This window comes from Mustela lutreola, chromosome 3 (assembly GCF_030435805.1).
Source record: "Mustela lutreola isolate mMusLut2 chromosome 3, mMusLut2.pri, whole genome shotgun sequence".
Taxonomy (NCBI): domain Eukaryota; kingdom Metazoa; phylum Chordata; class Mammalia; order Carnivora; family Mustelidae; genus Mustela; species Mustela lutreola.
This window is the reverse complement of record NC_081292.1, coordinates 62,079,551-62,101,409: the sequence shown is the minus strand read 5'-3', so window position 1 is coordinate 62,101,409 and position 21,859 is coordinate 62,079,551. Positions and strand designations below refer to the sequence as shown.

The window sequence follows — 21,859 nt, the reverse complement described above, 5'->3', positions numbered from 1 at the left end:
TCACACACCTGACTGAACCAGTCTTGACTTTTCTCAGAGAGCATGTCACTTCCCCAAGCCAGAACCGTTGCTTCACAGCCATGAAGACAAAGAGATGATAGAGTCACTGATGAGCCCCTGCCTGGGGAGGTCTGGGGTCAGAGAGGGAGCTGCCTGGAACCGAGGCTTAGCAGCATGGATTACAGAACCTGTACAGACTCCAAAAATGTGACCTCCTCCCTTTCAATTTTTGGGAAATAACCCACCTGTGGAAGGGATGGATCTTGCAAACTTGGTCCATTTCCACATCCTCCTTAACTTACTGAACATGGAAAATTGAGTAGTTCACATTTCACTGTGGTAGACAGCATAACCTACAAATTCAGACAGTAGGATCTGAACAGGCTTAGTAACTTGTCATTTGTAGAATTAGCCAACGTGTTAGTGTAGTGGTGAGAAGTAAATTGTTCAAAGTTGTCTCTCTGGGCTCAGTTATCTTACTCATAAAGATGATCACAAAGTAATTTGTCGGCTCAAAAAGGATTTCATTCTTCAGTGAAATTTATATTCTGATGGAAGTGATAGCTCCGACGAGCCCATTTAAAAGGGTCTATTTCTCCAGCCTTGAATAAATACCCCATCTCTATTCTCTATCCTTCACCCATTTACATCATTCATTGCTGAGAATAAATTTCATTCCTTTCATTAGTTTTTTCTCCAAATACTTTATATAAGAAATCTCTGTTCTGATATTCTTAGAGCACTTTGCTGCTTCTAGCATGGTATTTTTAAAAATATAAGGTTTGTTAGGTTTGGCTATTTACATAAATGCTCCTTGATATAGGGAAGAACCGTCCTATTCTCTGTATCCCTTCAGAACCTAAGACAACTTTATAATTAAGAGCTGCTCAATGAATACCTAATGGAATGTTGAGGAATATCTTTAAGCCCTCACTCATATTTGAAAGGAGAAGAAACTGTGTTTTCTGCCTTTCCTTCAATTAGGGAACAGGGTAATTAAATTTAATAGCAAGATTAAGGAATAAGTCTCAAGAGAAATGTGCTTCCTCGATAACCTTTATCAATATTAAAAGTGAGTCAGGGGAGGTAATTAGATGAACAAATGTACTGAAAGAGACACTTTAGGGAAAACATTAACTGGGAAACTGGAAAGCAAAGAGACTCCACAGAAAGAACATTCTTAGAATACTGAAAGGGAGAACATTTAAAATGTCATCAGGGATGGAAAAGAAAATAAATTGCACAAGTTGAAAATAATGTCAGTGGTAGAGAAAATGAATTCTTACATTTGGGAGCCATTTTGCAATTCACAACATGTTTTTTATATAAATTAGCTGGATTGAAACACATAACAAGCCTATTAGACACGGCAGTTTGGGGCTTTGAGCAAAGAGAAGAAAAGATGAGCAGGTGTGTGCTCTTGTGAAGCTGTAATTATGAGAATCTTGAAGTGGGTTTTTGTGCACATATTAACCAAAATGGCGACATTTACAAACACGGTGATAATGGAAAATTTAGAAACTAAGTGCTTCCTGAATATGGACCGAATGGGGTAAATCGATTTTCTCACTCCTATTCTAATTGAAAAAAAACATTTTAGTTCTTAATTGTATTTTCCAGATAATTTATATCTTACCGCTCTCCAGAATGGGTTTAAGATAATGCACGAAATAAGTACACAATAACTATATGGAAATTTAAAAAAACAAATGACCACATTAGAAAAAAAAAATACTGAATTGGAAAAGGTAAAATAAAATCAGGAGACAGAGTGGTCAGCACATGTCTGCTTGCCCTAAGGTCTGCAGTCAATGGCAAACAGAATTCTAAGACTCAGGGGTATCTATAATGAGACCGTCAATTTTTCTATAGAAACCTAGGTATTTCTAGCACAGAGACGAGGCAGAAATGCCTCCCAAGACTGCTTACTGAGAGGATGTTAGTGTGATGCCAGGGATATATCCTCATGGTGAAGGAAAACAACAGGTTTCATATGATTCTTACTTCTCGGACAAACCACAGCAGACTTCATAGGGCTAACTCAGTTCTTAGATTGCAGAGCTGGGCCGGGTGGGAACCTTGCTTATTTTAAGGGTAAAACTGAAAATATCTAAAAGAATGAAGCTTTATGTGCCCTTCTGGTAGTTGACAGAAGCGAGTATCTCCTTGAGTGTTAAGAAGCAATGAGGTAAGATGTTATACTCCAAGTTACCTGAAGTGGAGCTCCTCTTGGTTGCTCAGTTGAGTGGAGAAGGATATGTTTTACTAAGTTACCTGTGTTGAGAATAGAAACGATATTCTCTTATGAAAATAAAGGGACCTAACCAGGGAAGATTCCCATGTGGAAGGCCACAGACAAAGGGAAAGTCTCACAATAGTCCTCAAAATCTGCTTATAGACCTACCAAGTAATAGGCTATCAAGCCTTCAAAATTATATGCCACAGAGTGTGACCATGACAATGTTATACTGGGAGATGTTTTAAGTGGGAGTTTTTGCTGTCTTGGACAAACAAACAAACAAATGAACAAAACCCAGAAGTCTCAACAAGGTCTTGAATAAATTATATTATACTATATTATATTATATTATATTCTCAATAAATATTACCTTATTAAAGAGGAGAACACTTAAAGGAATCTTAACAACTTTAAGTTATCAGCTATAGAACTCTCCCATAGAAACTTGGGTAAAATAAACTAAACACAAGTAGACTTGTTGACTAATGTTATAGGATTAGCCAGAAGTCGGATTAATACATATTTGAATTAATGTTAGAGAACTGTTCTGACTTCTCTATGGTTGTATTCTACAACCATTACTTCCCTTTCACACCATCACTGATTGTGGTCTCTCTGTAAATTAATTCTTCAGTCAAGGTCTAGTAACTAAATCAAGAGAGATTTCTCACTCCTGGAATACAGCCATTGTCTCCAGTACTCTGTAGACAACCTCCTAGAAACTTCTGTCATCCGTCCTCACACGTTTCAGCCTCTCCCAGTCATACTACGTGGAGGAAACTGGTCAACCACACTTCAGGGGCTTCAGCGTCTGAAATAACTACAATGCACAATGCGCTGCTACGTTTCTTTCCTTCAAGAGGGAAGAAAACACACTGACTCCCTATTGCCAGGGATCTTGCCCTTTTTGTCCCCTCATATTCCCTGGGCCAGGCACAAGGCCTGGCACAGCTTAGCTTTTATAAATGTCTGCTAAATGCACACATGGAACAAATGAACACTTGAGGGCCCCGTGGGCGTCCGTCACTTTGCGGGCCACTTACATAACGTCATCCTCACATTCATCCCATACACATGAGCAGGGTTATCCTCATTTAATGAAAACCGATACGCTGAAGTGCTAAGTGACCTGCTCAGAGTAAATAGAGCCAGAATTCAAATCCAGGTTAGCCCAACCCCAAATCCTTAGCCACCACTCCTTTTTCTTAATTAATACCTTGAGGCGGTGCAGTCCCCAAGATCACAGGTATCCCTTGTGGGGGTGGGGGTGGGTGGAGACTGGTTCCGAGACCAGTATTATTGGGAAGCATGTCCACTATGTGCAGTTCTCAGTGGGTATTAGTATCAAAGGATCCGGAAAGACCTCAGGTACAGGAAAACCCTGATAATTTTAAACCTAACGATTTGTCTCCCTAACTGATCCTGCTTGCGAACTCATTAAGGGCTCTCTGTCCCCATCTTTCAGAGACAGCAGTGCTGCCCAGAGCAGTGGAGGAAAGGCCACGCCACATCACGCTGCCTTCCAAGGCTGCCACTCCAGCATGCCATTAAGAGATGTGGGCAAGGATGGGTGATGCCGCTTTGGAAAGATGTCATTATTTCCAGTTTCCTTATTCATAATCAGGAAAGTGAAGGTCTTCTGCAAAAGAACCTGTAAGGTCCCTTCTAACTTTAAAATTCCCTATTGCCCAATGGCTTCATGATAAAGTTGCTCAGGTGGATTTGTAGAGACAAGAGAGTTGTCAATTTACAAATCAGCCATGTTTTATGTTTTTTGGTCTGTTGTTGTTTTGAGAGAGAGAGTGCTTGAGAGCAGTTTGTACATGGGGAGGGGCAGAGGGAAAGAGAGAATCCCAAGCCAACTTTATCCCTAGTGTTGAGCCCAAGGTGGGACTCTATGCCACCACCCTGAGATCATGACTTGAGCAGAAATCAAGAGTGGGTGCTTAACCAACTGAGCCTCTCAGGTTCCCCTGCTTTACATACATTTAAATCGGTTTTTGGAACTCAGAAGCTATTCTCCACAGAGACAATGGCAGACGTGATTGCTAAATCAATCCATCATGTCAATCAATAACGTGATCATCAAATCAATCAATAACCCAGGTGACTACTATTGCAAAATATTAGAAAATTATACTCAAATATCAGCACTTACATAAAAGGGAACAACAGTAAAATCCGTCCTAATTACTGGTACTGAAGAAAATGCAGTTTTAATTTTATGAAGAGACACCTGAGAAAGTTTCTGGAGGGGTCATATAAATATTTTCAAAAGTGTTAGAAGGTGACTGTACTAGATTAAGATGCCTACTTATACTTCAAGATGGATGGCTTCCCTTTTCCTTGATAAAATAATAGCATCACCCCTACATTTATTGCTCATCACCAGGAGATCCAAGTGGAAAAAGAAAAAAGAACTTGGAAATGTAGAGAACCAGATCCTCCGGGAAGGACAGGGGATGGTAGAGATGTTTTGAGAAACTGTTCTCTAAGCAAGTCCATGACAGATAACTATTAAATAGATAAAGAGGGAGTGGAGAGAGTGCACATTCAGGAAAAGTATGCTTATGGTTGTTGGGTTATTCAAGATATCTACAAACTGATCCTATAATTCAGGAAATACTAGGGGGTGCCTGAGCGCCTCAGAGGGTTAAGCCTCTGCCTTTGGCTCAGGTCATGATCCCAGGGTCCTGGGATAGAGCCCCACATCGGGATCTCTGCTCAGCGGGGAGCCTGCTTCCCCCTTTCTCTCTGCCTGCCTCTCTGCCTACTTGTGATCTCTCTTTCTCTGTCAAATAATTAAATAAAATCTTAAAAAAAAAAAAAAAAGAGAAAAGGAAATACTACAAGATACCTTAAATATACTCTATACCACTTCTCTGTAATTTCAGACCTAAACTATTTTGCAAGCAAAGAGAGCCTATTCAACTTATTTAACACATATTTAACTGAATATCTGCTAATACATGCCTTTGCTAAGTTCTTTGAATAATTTAAGAAAATGAACACCAGATCGTTTCTGCCTCTTCTTTGTTTACATTTCCATTATTTTGCTTATTTGAAACCTCAGACACAGTGGTTTCTGGAACCAGCCTGCCGGTCTAATTAAGAATTCAAGTTTGTAGTCAAGTTCTGGAGGTTAAATCCTCATGCAGCCATGGACCTCTCTCCTTAGCTTATCCATCTGTAAAATGGGGAGAATGATAACACTTCCTATCTCTTGCAATTGGGTGAGAATGAACTAAGTTCACGCATGAACAGTGCTTAGGAAAATGCCCGGCACATAGTGTGCACTCAAAAAAACCAGCTATTATTATACTTGCTTATAAAATTCATATCAAAAATACCTATTAATCTTTCTCTGTATATTGTTAAGTAAAAAAGTAAGGGACAAAACAGTATGTATTCTGGGGCACCTGGGTGGCTCAGTGGGTTAAAGCCTCTGCCTTCAGCTCAGGTCATGATCTCAGGGTCCTGGGATCGAGCCCCACATCGGGCTCTCTGCTTGGTGGAGAGCCTGCTTCCCCCTCTCTGTCTCTGCCTGCCTCTCTGGCTACTTGTGATCTTTCTCTGTGTCACATAAATAAAATCCTTAAAAAAAATAAGAAAAAAAACCCAAACAGTATGTATTCTATTCTCTTTAAGGAAAAAGAAAAACAACAAACTATACATACTTGAATGTGGGGAAAAAAAAAAGTATCTGGGGCAAGTGCTTTGTATATGTTTATATAAGGAACATGTATCCCTGGAAAATATACAAGGAACTCCGCTGAAAAAAACTGTCTACAAAAGATTAAGGGAATTTTGTTCTTCTCTGTAAATCCTCCTATACTTTTATAATTTTTTCCCATTTTCATATGTTCTTTAGTAAACTGTAAAAATTCACTACACTTAAATTTTTGGCTATCGGGGCACCTGGGTGGCTCAGTGGGTTAAGCTGCTGCCTTCGGCTCAGGTCATGATCTCAGGATCCTGGGATCGAGCCCCGCATCGGGCTCTCTGCTCGGCAGGGAGCCTGCTTCCCTCTCTCTCTCTCTGCCTGCCTCTCCATCTACTTGTGATTTCTCTCTGTCAAATAAATAAATAAAATCTTAAAAAAAAAAAAAATTTTTGGCTATCAAACTGGGGACTAAAAATGATAGCCATCAATTCTATCTTTACTTATAAATTAATCGAAATAAATCACGGAGATGAAAGGTACAGCACAGTGAATATAGTCAAAGGTATTTTGATAGTGGTGTATGGTGACAGAGGGTAGCTACAGTTGTGGGGAGCACAGCGAAATGTACAGACTCGTCGATTTACTATGTTGTACTCCCAAAACTCATGTAACATTGTGTATTAACAGTATTTCAATAAAAATACATAAATAAAATTACATCATCCCCAGAAAATAAATGAAAGTCAACCCAAAACTTATCCACTAAACAAATCAATCCAAATTAAATGAGGCACAGGTAACTTTGTATGTTCTTTTCTCAACCATCTCCAAAGAAAAAAAATTTATCAGTAAATGCTAATGTCCTCCAACTTAAACAAGGAAACTTATTACATTGATCTGTGTTGGTCCCACAGGATGCTTAATGCTTTACAGAAACAACAAATCAATTAGCTACCAAAGAAGATAAAGTAATAAATGGGAAGAATAGTAAATGAATTTAACTAGCTCAATGATATATGCTTTCTTATTTGGGGTATTTATACACAAATCATATGTTAAGTATAAATAGAAGAGAGAATGACATATTTGAATCCACGCGTACTAAAACTGACTACAAACTGAAAAAATTAGTCAAACCAGTAATGAGGCACAAAATGGGAAAATTCTAAAACACTGTATTTTTCACTTTTTGGAAACACAATCCAAAACTCAAAGATAAGGCAACCCACTTTTATGACTTTCCTCACAATATAAAATAAAAAATTAACTTTAGTTTCAAGATTTTTATAATTTCATTAGGGTTAACACTGTGTTTCCTCTGGGGTGAGGAAAAAAAAAGCAAGCAAGCAAGCAAATGCCATCAAGACAAACAAACCCAACAACCCCAAACAAACATCTGTTTTGTTTTCTCACATCGTAATAGCCTGACTATTTTAGACACAAATATTTGTTTTGCCGACAAATGTTTCCAGAATGTTAGTTAAAACTGTTTCAGTGAAAGAGTTTATTTTTGAGCTGAACAAATTGCAAACTTCTCCAAAGTCCACAAGGCATCAGCGAAAAAGAGCAAGTATGGCCTAAAGATTTTCAGAACTGCTCACTCGGCAAAACGGAGCAATGGAGACCCATGCTGTTGCAAACCTCAGGATCATTTCTGCAGTGGACAGATGTAGGCGTGTTCGGTTATATAGACGTGGCCCGAATTTCCTGCATTTATAAGGCAGACGGCCGGCAGTTTAGTTTTTCATCCTGTCACACTGAATTCCTGTGAGAGCTCAGAGTTCCCCTGCAACTTTGCACAAGAATGTTCCCGGTTTTCAGGCGCTTTGCTCTACTTTCGTGTGCCTTGGCAAGGATCAAAGAAGCAGAGGGAACAAATGGTTTCCCATGCATATTGAATTCCCTCTTATACTGATTTTTCCTCTGTCACTTGAAATTCAATATTGGCAAGATTCCCGTACATCACCTTAACCAGTAAATCGTCTGCATGTAGTCAGAGCATGAAAAGGTAGATTTCAACCGTCTACCTTTTTGGTAAGAATTCAAATGAACAAATCCTTTGAAAACCTGACTTTTCTATAGCATGCATACCAAAACTCATTCCTAATGAACAACTAGTTTTATTTTGCATTTGCCTAAAATATTTTATTTCCTATTTATTTACTCTTTCTCTCTGATGGCTTTGTAGTATTTCAATAAGACAATGTTATAGGTGATTAGTCCTTCCACAAAAATTTGGCCGCAAAATTCTCAATTAACTCAATAATATTTATAGTTTATTGAGCATGTAAGAGCTATGTACCTGATTTTCCCCATCTGTAAAATGGGGACAAATAGTACTACACCTCATGGTTATAAGATTACATGTAATGTAAAGTTCTAAAAACATCAATTACATTTGTACTATGTATTATTATTAAGATAGCTGTCGTAATTATTATGAAATGTTCTAAGATTTTTGACAAAAAATATGTGTTCCAGCCAAATTGTTTAAGTAAATGAATTATAAATAAGTTCATATTTTGATCATATAAGGAGAAATCATACAATAAAAATTATTTTTAAAGAATGGCTTAAGTACTTTTCTAAGAAAGTCAAGTTAGAAAACTCCTTCATGACCATTATTCTCAAATGGTAGTTAAATAGTTTTTATCATCTTTTTGAAAAAAATGTACTTGGTTACTTTGCTAATAATATGCCTTAAAATTTTTAGGGTTTAATATAAGAAAATAGCATTCATCACATGTCAGTGGCTAAGAGATGATACTATGTGAACTCAGATACTATCAAAAAAGAAAAACATCCTAAAATGCCTTTTTCTTTTTTCTTACCTCTATATGTTTTTGAACATAAAAGAAAACCATTTGCTTTGTAAAGAATTGTTTCAAAAAAGAAATTTAAAAGAAATTTAAAATGAAACCCATCATTTAAAATTTAATGTAACCATGGGTTTAACTATGATACTGTCTTACAAGACTTAGAATTGAGTAAAAAAAGAAAAAGAGTTGATTCTGATAAAAATGTTCTCTTATAGATATTGGAATTTGAATTTGCCATGAAATACTATTCTCAGAAACTAAATACATTTCTAACAACAGAAAGCCATTTAATTGGAAAGATATGAAATATGAAAAACTGGACAGCAGTCACAAATAATACATACTGTACTGATATCAAGTTTCTAATATTTTTCTCCAATAAAATGTTTATAAATATATACCTCTTCAAAGGGGAGGAGTTTGATGATAATGGAAATAAAAATATTTTGACCTAAATAAAAATAAATAGAAATATTAAATTTTGTGGGATATAACTAAAACAATACTTAGAGGGAACTTGATAGCACTTACTGCATGTATTAGCAGGGAAGGAAGATTTAAAACCAACAATCTAAGCTTCAAGCTTTAGGAAACTAGAAAAAGAAGACCAAGTTAAATCAAAATAAAGCAGAAGAAATAATAAAAATCAGAGAAGTCAATGAAATTGAAAATAGGAAAATGATAAAGAAAAATCAATGAGATGGAAAGCTGGCTCCTGAAAAGATCAATAAAATTGATAAATCTCCAGCTAGGCTAAACAAAGCAAAAAAAAAAAAAAAAAAAAGGCGGCACAAATCATTAATATCAGAAGTGAAAAGGATATCACTAGCAATCCCTTAGACATTAAATGGATAATAAAAGAGCATTATGAATAACTCTATGCCCACCAATTATAATGGTAAGAACCATTCCTTGAAAGACAATCTACTCACACAGAAAGAAATAGATAATCTGAATAGTTTTATATCTATTAAAGAAATTTAACCAATAATTAACCTTTCAAAACAGAAAGCACTAGGCCTAGATGGGTTCACTGGTGAATTCTACCAAATATTTAGGAAAGAAATGATACTAATTTTTTTACAATCTGTCCCAGAAAATAGAAGCAGAAAAAAAACTTCCTAACTTAGTCTGTGAGGTCACTATTACCCTAATACCAACACCAGACAAAGACATTATAAGAAATGAAAACCCCAGGCCAATATATCTCATGAACATAGATGCAAAGATTCTTAAAATATTAGCAAAACTGAATCCAACAATGTATAAAAGATTTATACACCATGACCAAGTGGGATTTATTCCAGGTAAGAAAAGCTGGTTCTACATTTGAAAATCAAATAATGTAATTCATCATATCAACAGGCTAAGAAAGACAAATCATATGATCATATCAACAGTGCTGAAAAAGCACTGGACACAATCCAACACATACTCATGATACAAACTCTCAGCAAACTAGGGGCAGAGGAAAACGTCCTCAAGCTGATGAAAAAATAACTACAAAGAACATGTAGCTAACAACAAACTTAATGGTGAGAAACCAGAAGTTTTCTCACTAAGATCATGGGAACAAGACAAGGATGTCTCCTCACCACTCCTGTTCACCACTGTATTGGAAGTCCTGGCTGATGCAATAAGATAAGAAAAGAAAAACAAATGATATTCAGAATAGGAAGAAAGGCATAAATCTGTCTTCATTCAAAAATGACACAAATGTTTATCTAAAAAAAGAAATACCAAAGAATCAACATGAAAAACTTCTGGAACTAATAAGTGATCATAGTGAAGTTTCAGGATACAATATACAAAAGTCAATTGCTTTCCTAGATACCTGCAATGAGCAATTGGAATTTGAATGAAAAACATTATATGATTTAATTAGCACCAAAAAAGAAAGATAAATCTAAAAATATGTATAAAATCTATATGAGGAAAACTATAGGACTCTGATGAAAAGGTAAATTAATGGAGAGATATTCCATGTACATGGATAGGAAGATGCAATATTGTCAAGATTCAATATTTTCAGTTCTTTCCAACTTGATCTATAGATTCAGTGCAATTCTAAACCAAATCTAAGTAAGTTAGTTGATGGATACTGACAGGCTGACTCTAAAGTTTATGTGGAAAGGCAAAAGACCCAGAATAGCCAACACAATATTGAAGAACACAGAAGTGTGATACTCCCCATCTAAAAGACTTATTCAAAGTTACAATAATCAACATAATGTGGTAATAGGAAAAGAATAGACAAATAGATCAATGAAAGAGAACAGAGAGCCCAGAAATAGACCCACACAAAGTTTGCCAACTGATCTTTGACAAAGAAGTAATAAAGCAAATGGAGCAAAAGATAGGCTTTTCGACAAATGGTGCTACAAACACTGGGCAACCACATGCAAAAATAAATAAGTAAAAAGGAATCTAGAAACTGACCTCTACGTTTCACAAAAATTAACTCAAAAAGGATCAGAGACCTAAACTGAAATAGCAAAACTATGAAACTTTTAGATTACATAGGAAAAAAACTAGGTGACCCTGGGCGAGGCAACGAGTTTCTAGATACAAAACCAAAAGCATATTCCATGAAAGAATAAAACGCCTAAAATGGACTTGATTCAAATTAAAAGCTTAAGCTCTTTGAAAGATACTGTTAAGAAATTAAAAAGACAAGCCACAGAATAGGAGAAAGAACTTATCTGATAAAGGACTTGTATCCAAAACATACAGGAACTCTTAAAACTCAATAATAAGAAAACAAGCTCATTAAAAAGTGGGTACAAGATTTGAACAGGCACCTTACCAAAGAAGATATACAGAGCAAACAAGAATATGAAAACATACACAACATAATATTTCATTAAGGGAATGCAAATTAAAACTAGATACTGCCTCATACCTATTAGAATGGCCAAAATCTGAAATACTGATGACACCAAATGCTGGCGAGGTTGTGAACAACAGGATTCTCATTTGTTGCTTATTGGTTCACAAAATGGTGAACACTTTGGAGGACAATTTGACAATTCCTTATAAAACTAAACATTCTTATAATACAATTCAGTGATCACACAGCTAGTTATTTACCACCCAAGTGATTTAAAAACTTATGTCTATACAAAAAAAAAGTTGAGCATAAATATTTATAGTAGCTTTATTTATAATTGCCAAAATTAGAAGCAACCAAGACGGCTTTCAGTGGGGCAGGGGGAGGCTGGCATTGCTAGTTGAAGGGTAGGTGTGATTTTCTTGAGCCCAATAAGTAAATTACAATGCTGCTAAATAACCAGATAAACCTCACCGTATTTCTCAAGGTAGGTGAACACTCACATATTTCCACCAGAATATGTAAATTTTATTTTATTAAGAGAGTCAAAACAACAATGAGTTTGTTGACTAACAAACTCATTTTTTAAAATAAAGATTTATTTATGTATGTGAAAGAGAACATGTGAGACAGCCGGGGGGGGGGGGCGGGGTGTGGTGGGGGAGACAAGGGAGAAGGAGAATCTGAAGCAGACTCCCCATCGAGCATGGAGCTGAATCCCATGACCCTGAGATCGTGACCTGAACCAAAATCAAGAGTCAGACACTTAACTGACTAAGCCACCTGGGTGCCCCAAAATCATTTTAAAAAATGAATGCAAAGGATTTAAATTGCCAAGAGTAGATCTTAAAAGTTCTCATTACAAGGGAAAAAATCTGCAACTATAAATGCTAGTGGATGTTAACTGGACTTACTGCAGCGAACATTTCACAATATGTACAAATATCATATTATGTTGACACCTGAAACTAATCTAATGTTAAATACCAATTATAGCTCAATAAAAAAATGTTGCTGTTTTTAGTTTTTAAAATGAATTGAAATTTTAAGATTAAACTTTCATGTTCAAGTTATATTATTTTGAATGTATTACACATATCTACCCAGAGGAGACTATAGTTTTCAATATTTAATTATAAACACATTAAAATAATTTTTGAACTTAAGATTCATGAGGAGATACATGTTTCTAAGTGATACTGCTTAATACCATAGACTTAAAAGCTGACTATACTTCATAACTTTAAAAATGCATAACACCAAATAATCAGTCCTTATATGTAAGGCCTGAAAAATCCTTGCAAGATTATCTTTATGTATTCATTACGACCTAACAATTCCATGAATAATACAAGGACAGATATTATAAAGTATGGGAGGAAGCCACATATATACACTGTGCATTCATTCTGTACTGTTTAATTCCTTGAAACTGAAAGGCAGAACCCTGGCCATACAGAAGACCAGATCATACCTAGAGTCTAATTTTCCAATGTACAAAATAATGACCTTAAATATAATAGACTATTAAAAGAAAAACATCTGAAGTTATTTCAACAAAATAGACATGATTTTAACCTTTTTTTATTTCTATCATAAGACAAAAACATTAGATTATATGTTATAAATCATTGATTCCTTCTTCAATGATTTTATGGATTCTATCATTCAAAACTTCCTTTTTATCAAAGACCAGTCTACAATCTTACATAATCAGTAAGAAAGGAAAATTAACACCAAAAGACTTAGGCAGAATCCACAGTCACACTGCAAATGTAAATAAACAAATGAACCAAAACCTCTAAAATCAGACTAACTCTTCCTTGAATTTCTCAAGTAATCTACATTTCTTTTTAATGTGGAAACTCCCTGAACCTTCTCCTTCATAAGGAAGGGTGATCCATATATTTATTTTAGTGGGAAGTGGTAAATAAAAGGAAGTTGAAAAATATTATTTTCTCTCCAGTTCAATTCATTCTTATGCTGTAGCCATACACTGAAATTGAAATGAGTACCTGAAACACTAAGCATTGATTCAAATATAATCTAAAATAAATAATTTAATATTAAAAATCATATAGACATTTTGAGGGGCGCCTGGGTGGCTCAGTTGTTAAGCATCTGCCTTCAGCTCAGGTCATGATCCCAGCGTCGTGGGATCGAGTCCCATATCGGGCTCCCTGCTCAGCAGGAAACCTGCTTCTCCCTCTCCCACTCCCCCCGCTTGTATTCCCTTTCTCGCTATGTCTGTCAACTAAATAAATAAAATCTTTAAAAAAAATCTTATAGACATTTTGAAAATCATACTTTTGCATTGTTTCCTACGTGACATGGCTTTGTGGCAAGCCCTCCCCACTCCTTCACTTGGTACGCTTTTGATAAATAAAATTCACTTAAAATAATGGCACGTTTCAGACACAAACTTTTCTGATATGACTAAATTGGGATTTTTCAGAAAGAGCTAATCAACCTTAATTTTTAAAAAAACATGATTAAGTTTTCACTACTTTGTTTTGTACTGTACTCTTCCCAATCAAAATGTCATGATGAGTTAAGTAAAATTACTCTGCGGTCTTCTTTTCTCATTCTGTTATTCCACAAATCCTGAAGAGTTCCTCCACTTGTTCACATAGCTATTCTAATTCAAAGCTCCTGTTAGTCCTCAAGAAGTTGGGATGACCCAGATGGCTCATACAAATACATGAGATCTCCCTGAGATTGGGACAAGCCATTATCTTTCCTCATGATGCTATGAAATTAATGGAAGTGAAGAGGAAAACTCTGTAACAGCTTCTATAATAAATCCAATTTTTGACAGCAATTATATAGATGTTAAATCTAAAGGACTTGTATACTAGATTCTGTGAATACTGTATTTATACATGTGAACAGAGTAAAAAATATACCAAGCAACTTCTTAAAAAATAAAGGGAAACAGATTATGATAATCAAAGATTAGAATGTTTGGAATTGGGCTGTGCAGAAATAGTATTTATTTATAGTTCACTGGAATACAAGTTTAAGAATGATGTAACTTCCTGCTGTAGAACAAAATAGTATTCGTCTACATTTAAGAAAAAATGTGAAACACTAAGACCCGAAAGGAGATTTTTTTTTCTTATGGGGGACATCTGGTAATATTTGCAAGACAAACCTATAGTCAAGATTGAAATTAGCACCTGTTCCATAAAATTCGTTTTCATGATTTAAAATAACCAACTAGAAATAGCACACTATGATCGCATTGTGATAGAAGTGTATTTCAGAGGAAGACCATTTTACCCTGGCTTGTAGCAAAGAGCAGGCTTTGGCTCTAAAAATAAAAGGCAAAGGGAAGCAAACTCTGCAATTGTTTGAGGATAATAGCTCACTTCATACTCCATGAAAGGAGAGACTATATTTTTAATAGGACAAAAGTGAGACGTACAAGAGAAAATATAAGAAATACAGGTAAAGACCAATTCAGGAAATTAAGCCAACGATATTAAGAGTTTCAGAGGAAAAAACTAAGGGACGGAAAGAAATGTCAAAAACTTGGTAGGAAAATTTCCAGAGATGGAGAGATTTTCACTGGAAAGGTTTGTGCAGAAGTATGAAAATTCTCATGCCCAGTTATGAAATTCAGAGTAGGACTTGAGAGTGGGAAGGGTGAGCCAGAGGAATCATGATTTTCCATTATTAACTCTGATTTTTTTTTTATTTTGGAGAAACATTAAATATTTAATGATAATAAACACTGAATTTGAGGTAATATTTATTTTCATATTCAATACATGGGCAAATATTTATAATTATAGTTAATAATTATAGCTCAATATTTCTAATTATGTATCCAAAACACCATCTCTCTTGAAAATTGAGTATATTTACAATTAACTAAAATCTCAGTTTCAAGGGCTTTTGAAGTTACGTAATTTATACTGAAATTTTTCAGCAAATAAAAATAAATAAAGTTAATGCCATAATCCTGATGTTGGACTTACATGTAGGCTGCGCCAAAACTTGCCAAAACTGTGAAACCACTGCGTGAATATAGGACTATCGAAAAATGCATTTAAACCACCAGAAATCTAGCCTGCAGGATTAATAAAGTGCACATAGTTACCTGCTGTGGGATCTGTAACCGCTTGGCTGGTGATGCCAGATGGTGGCTCCTGAAGCTGGTAAGTGGCATTTGTGGACGGTGTGGTCGGGCTGGTGTTGCTGCTCGTCATATAATGGGCTGGATACGGGGAGCTATTATAATACTGTGCGTACTGACCCTGGCCGAAGCTCGGATAAGATGGGTAGTCCTACCAAATCAAACCACACAAGAGTAATCCATCAGAGGATGTTGCTGCTTATTACTCCCTTTTCAAAGTATAACTATGTTTGTGTTTCTGGGTCTTCTCTGAATTCACAAAGGGGCACGCAAGTACACGCAGACAAAGTGCCCAGACTTGCCAACAAATTTGATGTAAGATCAGATACACTCTCCCTATGCCTTCTAGTCCATGACACATGACCAGGTAAAATGAAATGAATCCAAAAACCAAACGCTCACCATGGAAGACTCTTAAAGTGATTTTTAAAAGAAAAAAAAATATATATGTATTTTAAAAGGCTTAGGTAAAATGTCACTCACAGTAGAATATAAACAGATCTTTCTTTATATAGGAAAATCATCTCGCATTTTAAAAAAAATTTCTCAAGTTAAACTGGCTTTTAAAATTACCTGCTGTGAGCTGTTAAATCCAGAGGAATTTGTGAGTGAATTATTTCCTGTATATAATCCTGATGATGTTGTAAAACTGCTACCTGAAACGAAGTGAAAAGAAATACGGTTGAAAAAATATGCAAGAATAATGTACCTGTAAGAAATCATTATTTAGATAACACAGAGTTGAAATTCATTGCAAATGTATTTGGTTTCTCTTCAAAACCAGAATCCACTGCCATGACAAAAACAGTGTTTTCTTAAAATCGTTGACAATTTTAGTTCCACCATATTGCAAAACATTAAAGAGTAGAGAGATTTAAATTTCTGAGGACATGAGTAACTCATATAAAATTATGGGCAAAATTATACATTTGTGCAAAAAAATAGACACTGGGCTTTCCATTTTGGTTTGTGAAACACACCAGGGTTTTTTCATGGCTTTACATTAAATATGCTTAATGAAAAATGATGGAACCTGATCAAAGGGTCTTTAAAGTTCTTGCAGGCTCAAAAAGTACAACTACTTTCAAATACTTTCAGACCTGCGCTTCTCACTATAATGGCCTACTGAAAAAGCTGATTATTTCATTACACAGAAGAACAAATGGCAGCCCTTAAAGTATTTGATAAGACAAGGACCAAAGAGGGACACGATCAATGTTTTATGTATTACATGTGCTCTCTAGGAAAATTCTATTTGCTCAATGTCTACATGTGTTCAACAATAAACAGTAGTCACTGGGCAGGATACAAACATAAAAGCAAATCTCCGTTCCCTCTCTTGTTTTATTTATTTATTGCTAAACTATTCAAAACAACATTTTCATTTCATTTTATTTTTGAGAGAGAGTGTGTGCATGTGAGTGGCAGGGAGAGGGAGAAGAAGAATCTTAAGCAGGCTCCATGACCAATGCTGAACTTGAGGCGGGGCTCGACTCCAGGATCCTGAGATTTTAAACCGATGGTGAAATCAAGAGTCCAAAGCTTAGCCAACTGAGCCATCCTGGTGCCCCAATAATATGCTATTTCTGATGATCATATTAGCAAAGATTTTGAAAATATGAGGGATTGGTAAATGTGTAAACCAAGGCATTCATATGCTACAAAGCGGGATTTTACGTACAACCTTTCTGGCTGGTCTCTCTGGTCAGTGATAAATAACAGCCAGCAATTTTGTTGCCCGACATTTGCTGTGAGAAAAGAATGCATGGATTTATACAAAGAGATCATTAGCAAAGATGTTCTTCAGTGCTGTTTTTAATAACATAGGAAGCATTCCCAAATCTTTAACACAGTTATTCAGGAAAGGGAATATTATGAAGACATTGAAGTGGTATCATAATGATGTTTAATTACATGGAAAATTTTTTCATATTATTTTGCTAGAGTAAAAATGAAAACAAGGAAAATGTTTTGATTATTTCATCTGGAATATTTTTGAAAGCATACAAATGTTTTTAAAAAGCACAAAAATCTCAGAAACATTATCTATGGAAGGGCATAGCTGTTGGTCACATAATATTCATGAAGCCAAGTCATACTTCAGACTTTTCAACCCAGAAGCTGTGTTGCTTCTATAAACAGAAAAACCGTTTCCTTTAATTAAAATTTTATGGCCAATGAATGTGTTGGCAGTTGAAGGAGAAAGTCTTCAGTGTGAACTAGCTCTTCACAGATGCTTTCAGGTATGATGCACAAGTTAATCCACGCCAATTACTTATTTGCTACTCAGCAGTTAAGCACTACCTCAAGAGTCAGAAAACAGGGTTTCCAGTCATCACTTACGAGCTGTTTGGACTTTGGACAGATCACCCAACCACTCTAAGATCTAACTTCCCCATCCGTGAAAACTCTACTTTGTAAGGTTCTTCAACAGATCAAATGAGGTAATGTTTTGGAAAGCATCGTGCCCGATCTACAACAGCGCACCAGTATTAGAAGCTGTTATTGTTTATCTCAGTAAACATTTCTAAAATTCTCCACTGCATTTCTGTATCTTTTCTCTCTCCTTACTTTCCCAAACTAGATAAATAGCACTTAATCTCTTTGCATATCTAACATTCTTTTCCTACTTATTTATCAGACATCTCTGAACTTTAAAAACCTGATCCGAGCCTTTGTTATTTTTATTAAGGGAAAATATTTCCTAAGATGGTTTCAAATCTGGTTATCACAGACTCATATTTGAGGTTTCTTTCTTTGTGACTTTCAGGAATACCAATTGTTCAAAGTTCCCATAACACCCATCACAGATAAACAAAGAGCTCCCGCACTAATATTTATTCTGCCGTGAAAACTGGGGCTTCAGGCAAGCTTCCCCTATTACTGTCATTAGCATGGGACAATCGCAAACTTCTAAACATATAATAAGTGCTGGACTCGCGGTGGTAATTACATGGGGATAAAAGAATGACTGAGACATAGTTTGGGACCTCTCAGGACTTATCAGGATGACATCGGTTTTGTTTTTTTTTTAAGTACTGGACCTCATGGGCATGTGACTCACTCTGTATTTATCAGCAAGTAATTAATCAATATTGATATTTTATATATAAAGCAAACTTACACTGAACAGCGTAAACATGCCTTGTAAAAATAAAATTTAAATTTCTTTTGGATAAGAGTGCAATATCAATACTTTTTTAAACTATACTATATACATTTAATAGGAAACATTACTTTGGGTTATGACTTGTTACTTTCATTTAAAACTGCACATTTCTAGGTTATGACTTGCTCCTTTCATTTATACTACACATTTTTGAACAATAAATACTGACCTCAACAATCCCTATCCACCAAGAAAATGAGTACGATATAGAAAATATATTTTTTAAATGGGTGTTTTCATTCCATAAGTTATTCCCTGGAACAAAGTAGAAAAGGCCACGGAAGCTATATTGGCACATACAGGCCACTGAGGTATGACCAAGTAAATCACAGTTCAGTACTTGAAATGGTACCCAAGTGACTTTCCAGACTTAATGCTACTTCTAAGGCTATACATTAGCTGGAATTCAACATAAGTTATAGTCATTTACTGGCTGACAGCTGGCCGAGATTCCATTCCATTTAGTACACTGCAGCAGGCTTTAATGGCACTCCTGAGGCCTAGGAGACTTAATGCAACTTCCAAAAGGGTCTAAGTTACTTCAGGGAGAGGGGTACACACTAGGGACTCAGGCTCAGGCAATACTCATTTTTCACCACCAGCTTTGGATCTGTAGGGCCACACCACCTGCCTTCATGTAGGACTTAGGCAAAGAAGGCAGCTAACTTTCAGTCTAGGCCACCAGCACTGGCTTTCTGCAACAGCCTGCTTTACTGGTTTCCTGCCCATCTTCCGGCCCTCTCCAGTTCATTTTCCACAAAGGTAGAATATTTTCTCTAATGTGCATATCTGATCTTCTCACTCCCCTGTTTTTTTTTTTTTGTTTGGTTTGGTTTGGTTTTTCACATAACTGTTAGTGGCTTCCTCTTGCCCTCAGGATAAAATTCAAACTCCTTCCCAGAGCTTATTTATTAGACCCTGGTCTGGTTCCAGTCTGTCTTTCGGACTGCTCTGGTTTTGTCTCAGGAACCTCAACCCAACCCAACCAGATACACATTCCAACCTAACTTCACACAAATGAAGCAACATGTGGTTCTCTTAAGGTGGCTTCTTGCACCTCTTACCTCCTCCCCATTGTATCCTGACTAAGATCTCATCAACTTCATAACTCAGCATGGACTAGAAACCTTTCTTCTCAAACACCTTCCCCATCTTCCCCTTTTCTCTTTCCTCCTAAGCCTGGATTACTGAATCTCCCGTCTGTCTATCTGCCTACCTACCTACCTAGCTACCTACCTCTGTAATGTATACATAGTATTATATAAATTTATATATACTTAGATACATTATATATTTCTATTATATAAATTTATATATAACTTCCATGTATAACATATATTGATATATTTACATTTGTATGTTTGTGTATAATTTATTGTATAAATTTATATAATAGGCACACAAATTTATATATATTTATATACATCTAGGACTACTCATCAGTATTTTAAGCTAACTAGTATTAATTAATTAGAAAATTGATACAGGGCGCCTGGGTGGCTCAGTGGGTTAAGCCACTGCCTTCAGCTCAGGTCATGATCTCAGGGTCCTGGGATCGAGTCCCACATCGGGCTCTCTGCTCAGCAGGGGGCCTGCTTCCCTCTCTCTCTTTCTCTCTCTCTCTCTGCCTGCCTCTCCGTCTACTTGTGAGCTCTCTCTGTCAAATAAATAAATAAAATCTTTAAAAAAAATTAGAAAATTGATACAAATTAAAGACTCATTTTTTTAAAAAAGATTTTATTTAATTTGTGAGAGAACACACCTGCAGCAAGGGGAGGACAGGGGATAGGAGAGGGAGAGGCAAACTCTCCATTGAGCACAGAACCCATGTGGACGGAGCTTGATCTCAGGGCCTTGAGATCATGATCTGAGTCTAAATCAAGAGTCGGACACAACTGACTGAGCCAGCCTCAAATAATAATTACATTTAAACTCATTAGTCCCTTCCCTATTAAACAAGCTAAAAAGAAATCTTAGAGCTTATAGAATTGGATGTTTGTAGTCAACCCATACAAACATAACCAGAAAACAAACTAGAGTAACAGTAAAGATCGACAATGTCCCTGAGTACTTACTATGTGCTAGGAGTGTGTTCCTCTGTTATATGCTTTATCTAAATCCAACAGCTTGATACTATAGGCAGTATTAATATTCCCACGTTGCAAGTAAGGAAACAGAGGGTTAGGTCAAGATCATACAGCTTTAATGGGGTAAAAGTGAAATTGAACCCAGCTCCGTCTGGTTTCAGAGTCTACACAATGCTCTCTCACACCCTCTTACCTTCTCTATACAGCTTTATAGAAGCCCTGAAATCCACTCTAGTTTTTTACAGGACTAAGAAAAACATCAGAAGCAAAATAGATGTACATAAGAACAACTGATAGCACTTAAAGGTTACTAAGTGCTGGCTCTGAGCCAGTAGTTTCCATGTTACAGCTCCCTGGGCCCTCCTAACTGCCCTGTGAGAGGAGAACTTATACCCCACTTTACAGATGGGCAAACCACCAAAGATTATGAAGAGTATCCTGGGCCACCTGGCCCCAGAGGCTAGGTTTCTAATCCCCACAGTAGATTACCTCTCAAAGCAATTGGGACCAGGGTGGTGGTGGGGGGGAGGGGTTGGAGAAGATCTTGGAAAAAAATTATTTTTTAGCATATCCAACCTACAGCCAAATGCTAGGCAATTGTCAGGAGGTGTCTATTAAAAGGCACATGTCTACACCCCGCATTAGACAGAGGAATCACCAACCATCTCACTGAGGTAGAAGAGGGAGGGTTTGACCTAAAAAGCCACAGGTTTATCAAACACCTCAAGTAACTGCGACTGTGTTTTATACCAATTCAGTGGGTGTCTTCGTAGTCGCTTCAGAAACACGTAACCAGTACAGGCTTGCTTTTTTCCTCTAAGAAAGGAATCACACTCACCAAGCATTTCTAGAGTGGAAGCTTTAAGGAGACTGTTTAGGGGAAGTTTGGGTCCTCAAGCTGTGGGAGAGC

The 21,859-nt window shown here is 36.3% G+C and overlaps 1 protein-coding gene across 9 annotated transcripts in view; it reads right to left on the bottom strand.

The window, feature by feature from the left end:
* Positions 1 to 21,859, bottom strand: part of EYA1 (EYA transcriptional coactivator and phosphatase 1) — a 359,925-nt gene that overhangs the window by 94,126 nt on the left and 243,940 nt on the right. For all 9 annotated transcript variants that reach the window (XM_059166236.1, XM_059166239.1, XM_059166237.1 and 6 more), the window contains 2 exons: positions 16,267 to 16,349; positions 15,658 to 15,844 (listed from right to left, as the gene is read on the bottom strand). In XM_059166236.1, coding sequence (XP_059022219.1) covers positions 15,658 to 15,844; positions 16,267 to 16,349 — 270 coding nt within the window. The remainder of the gene's footprint in view (positions 1 to 15,657; positions 15,845 to 16,266; positions 16,350 to 21,859) is intronic.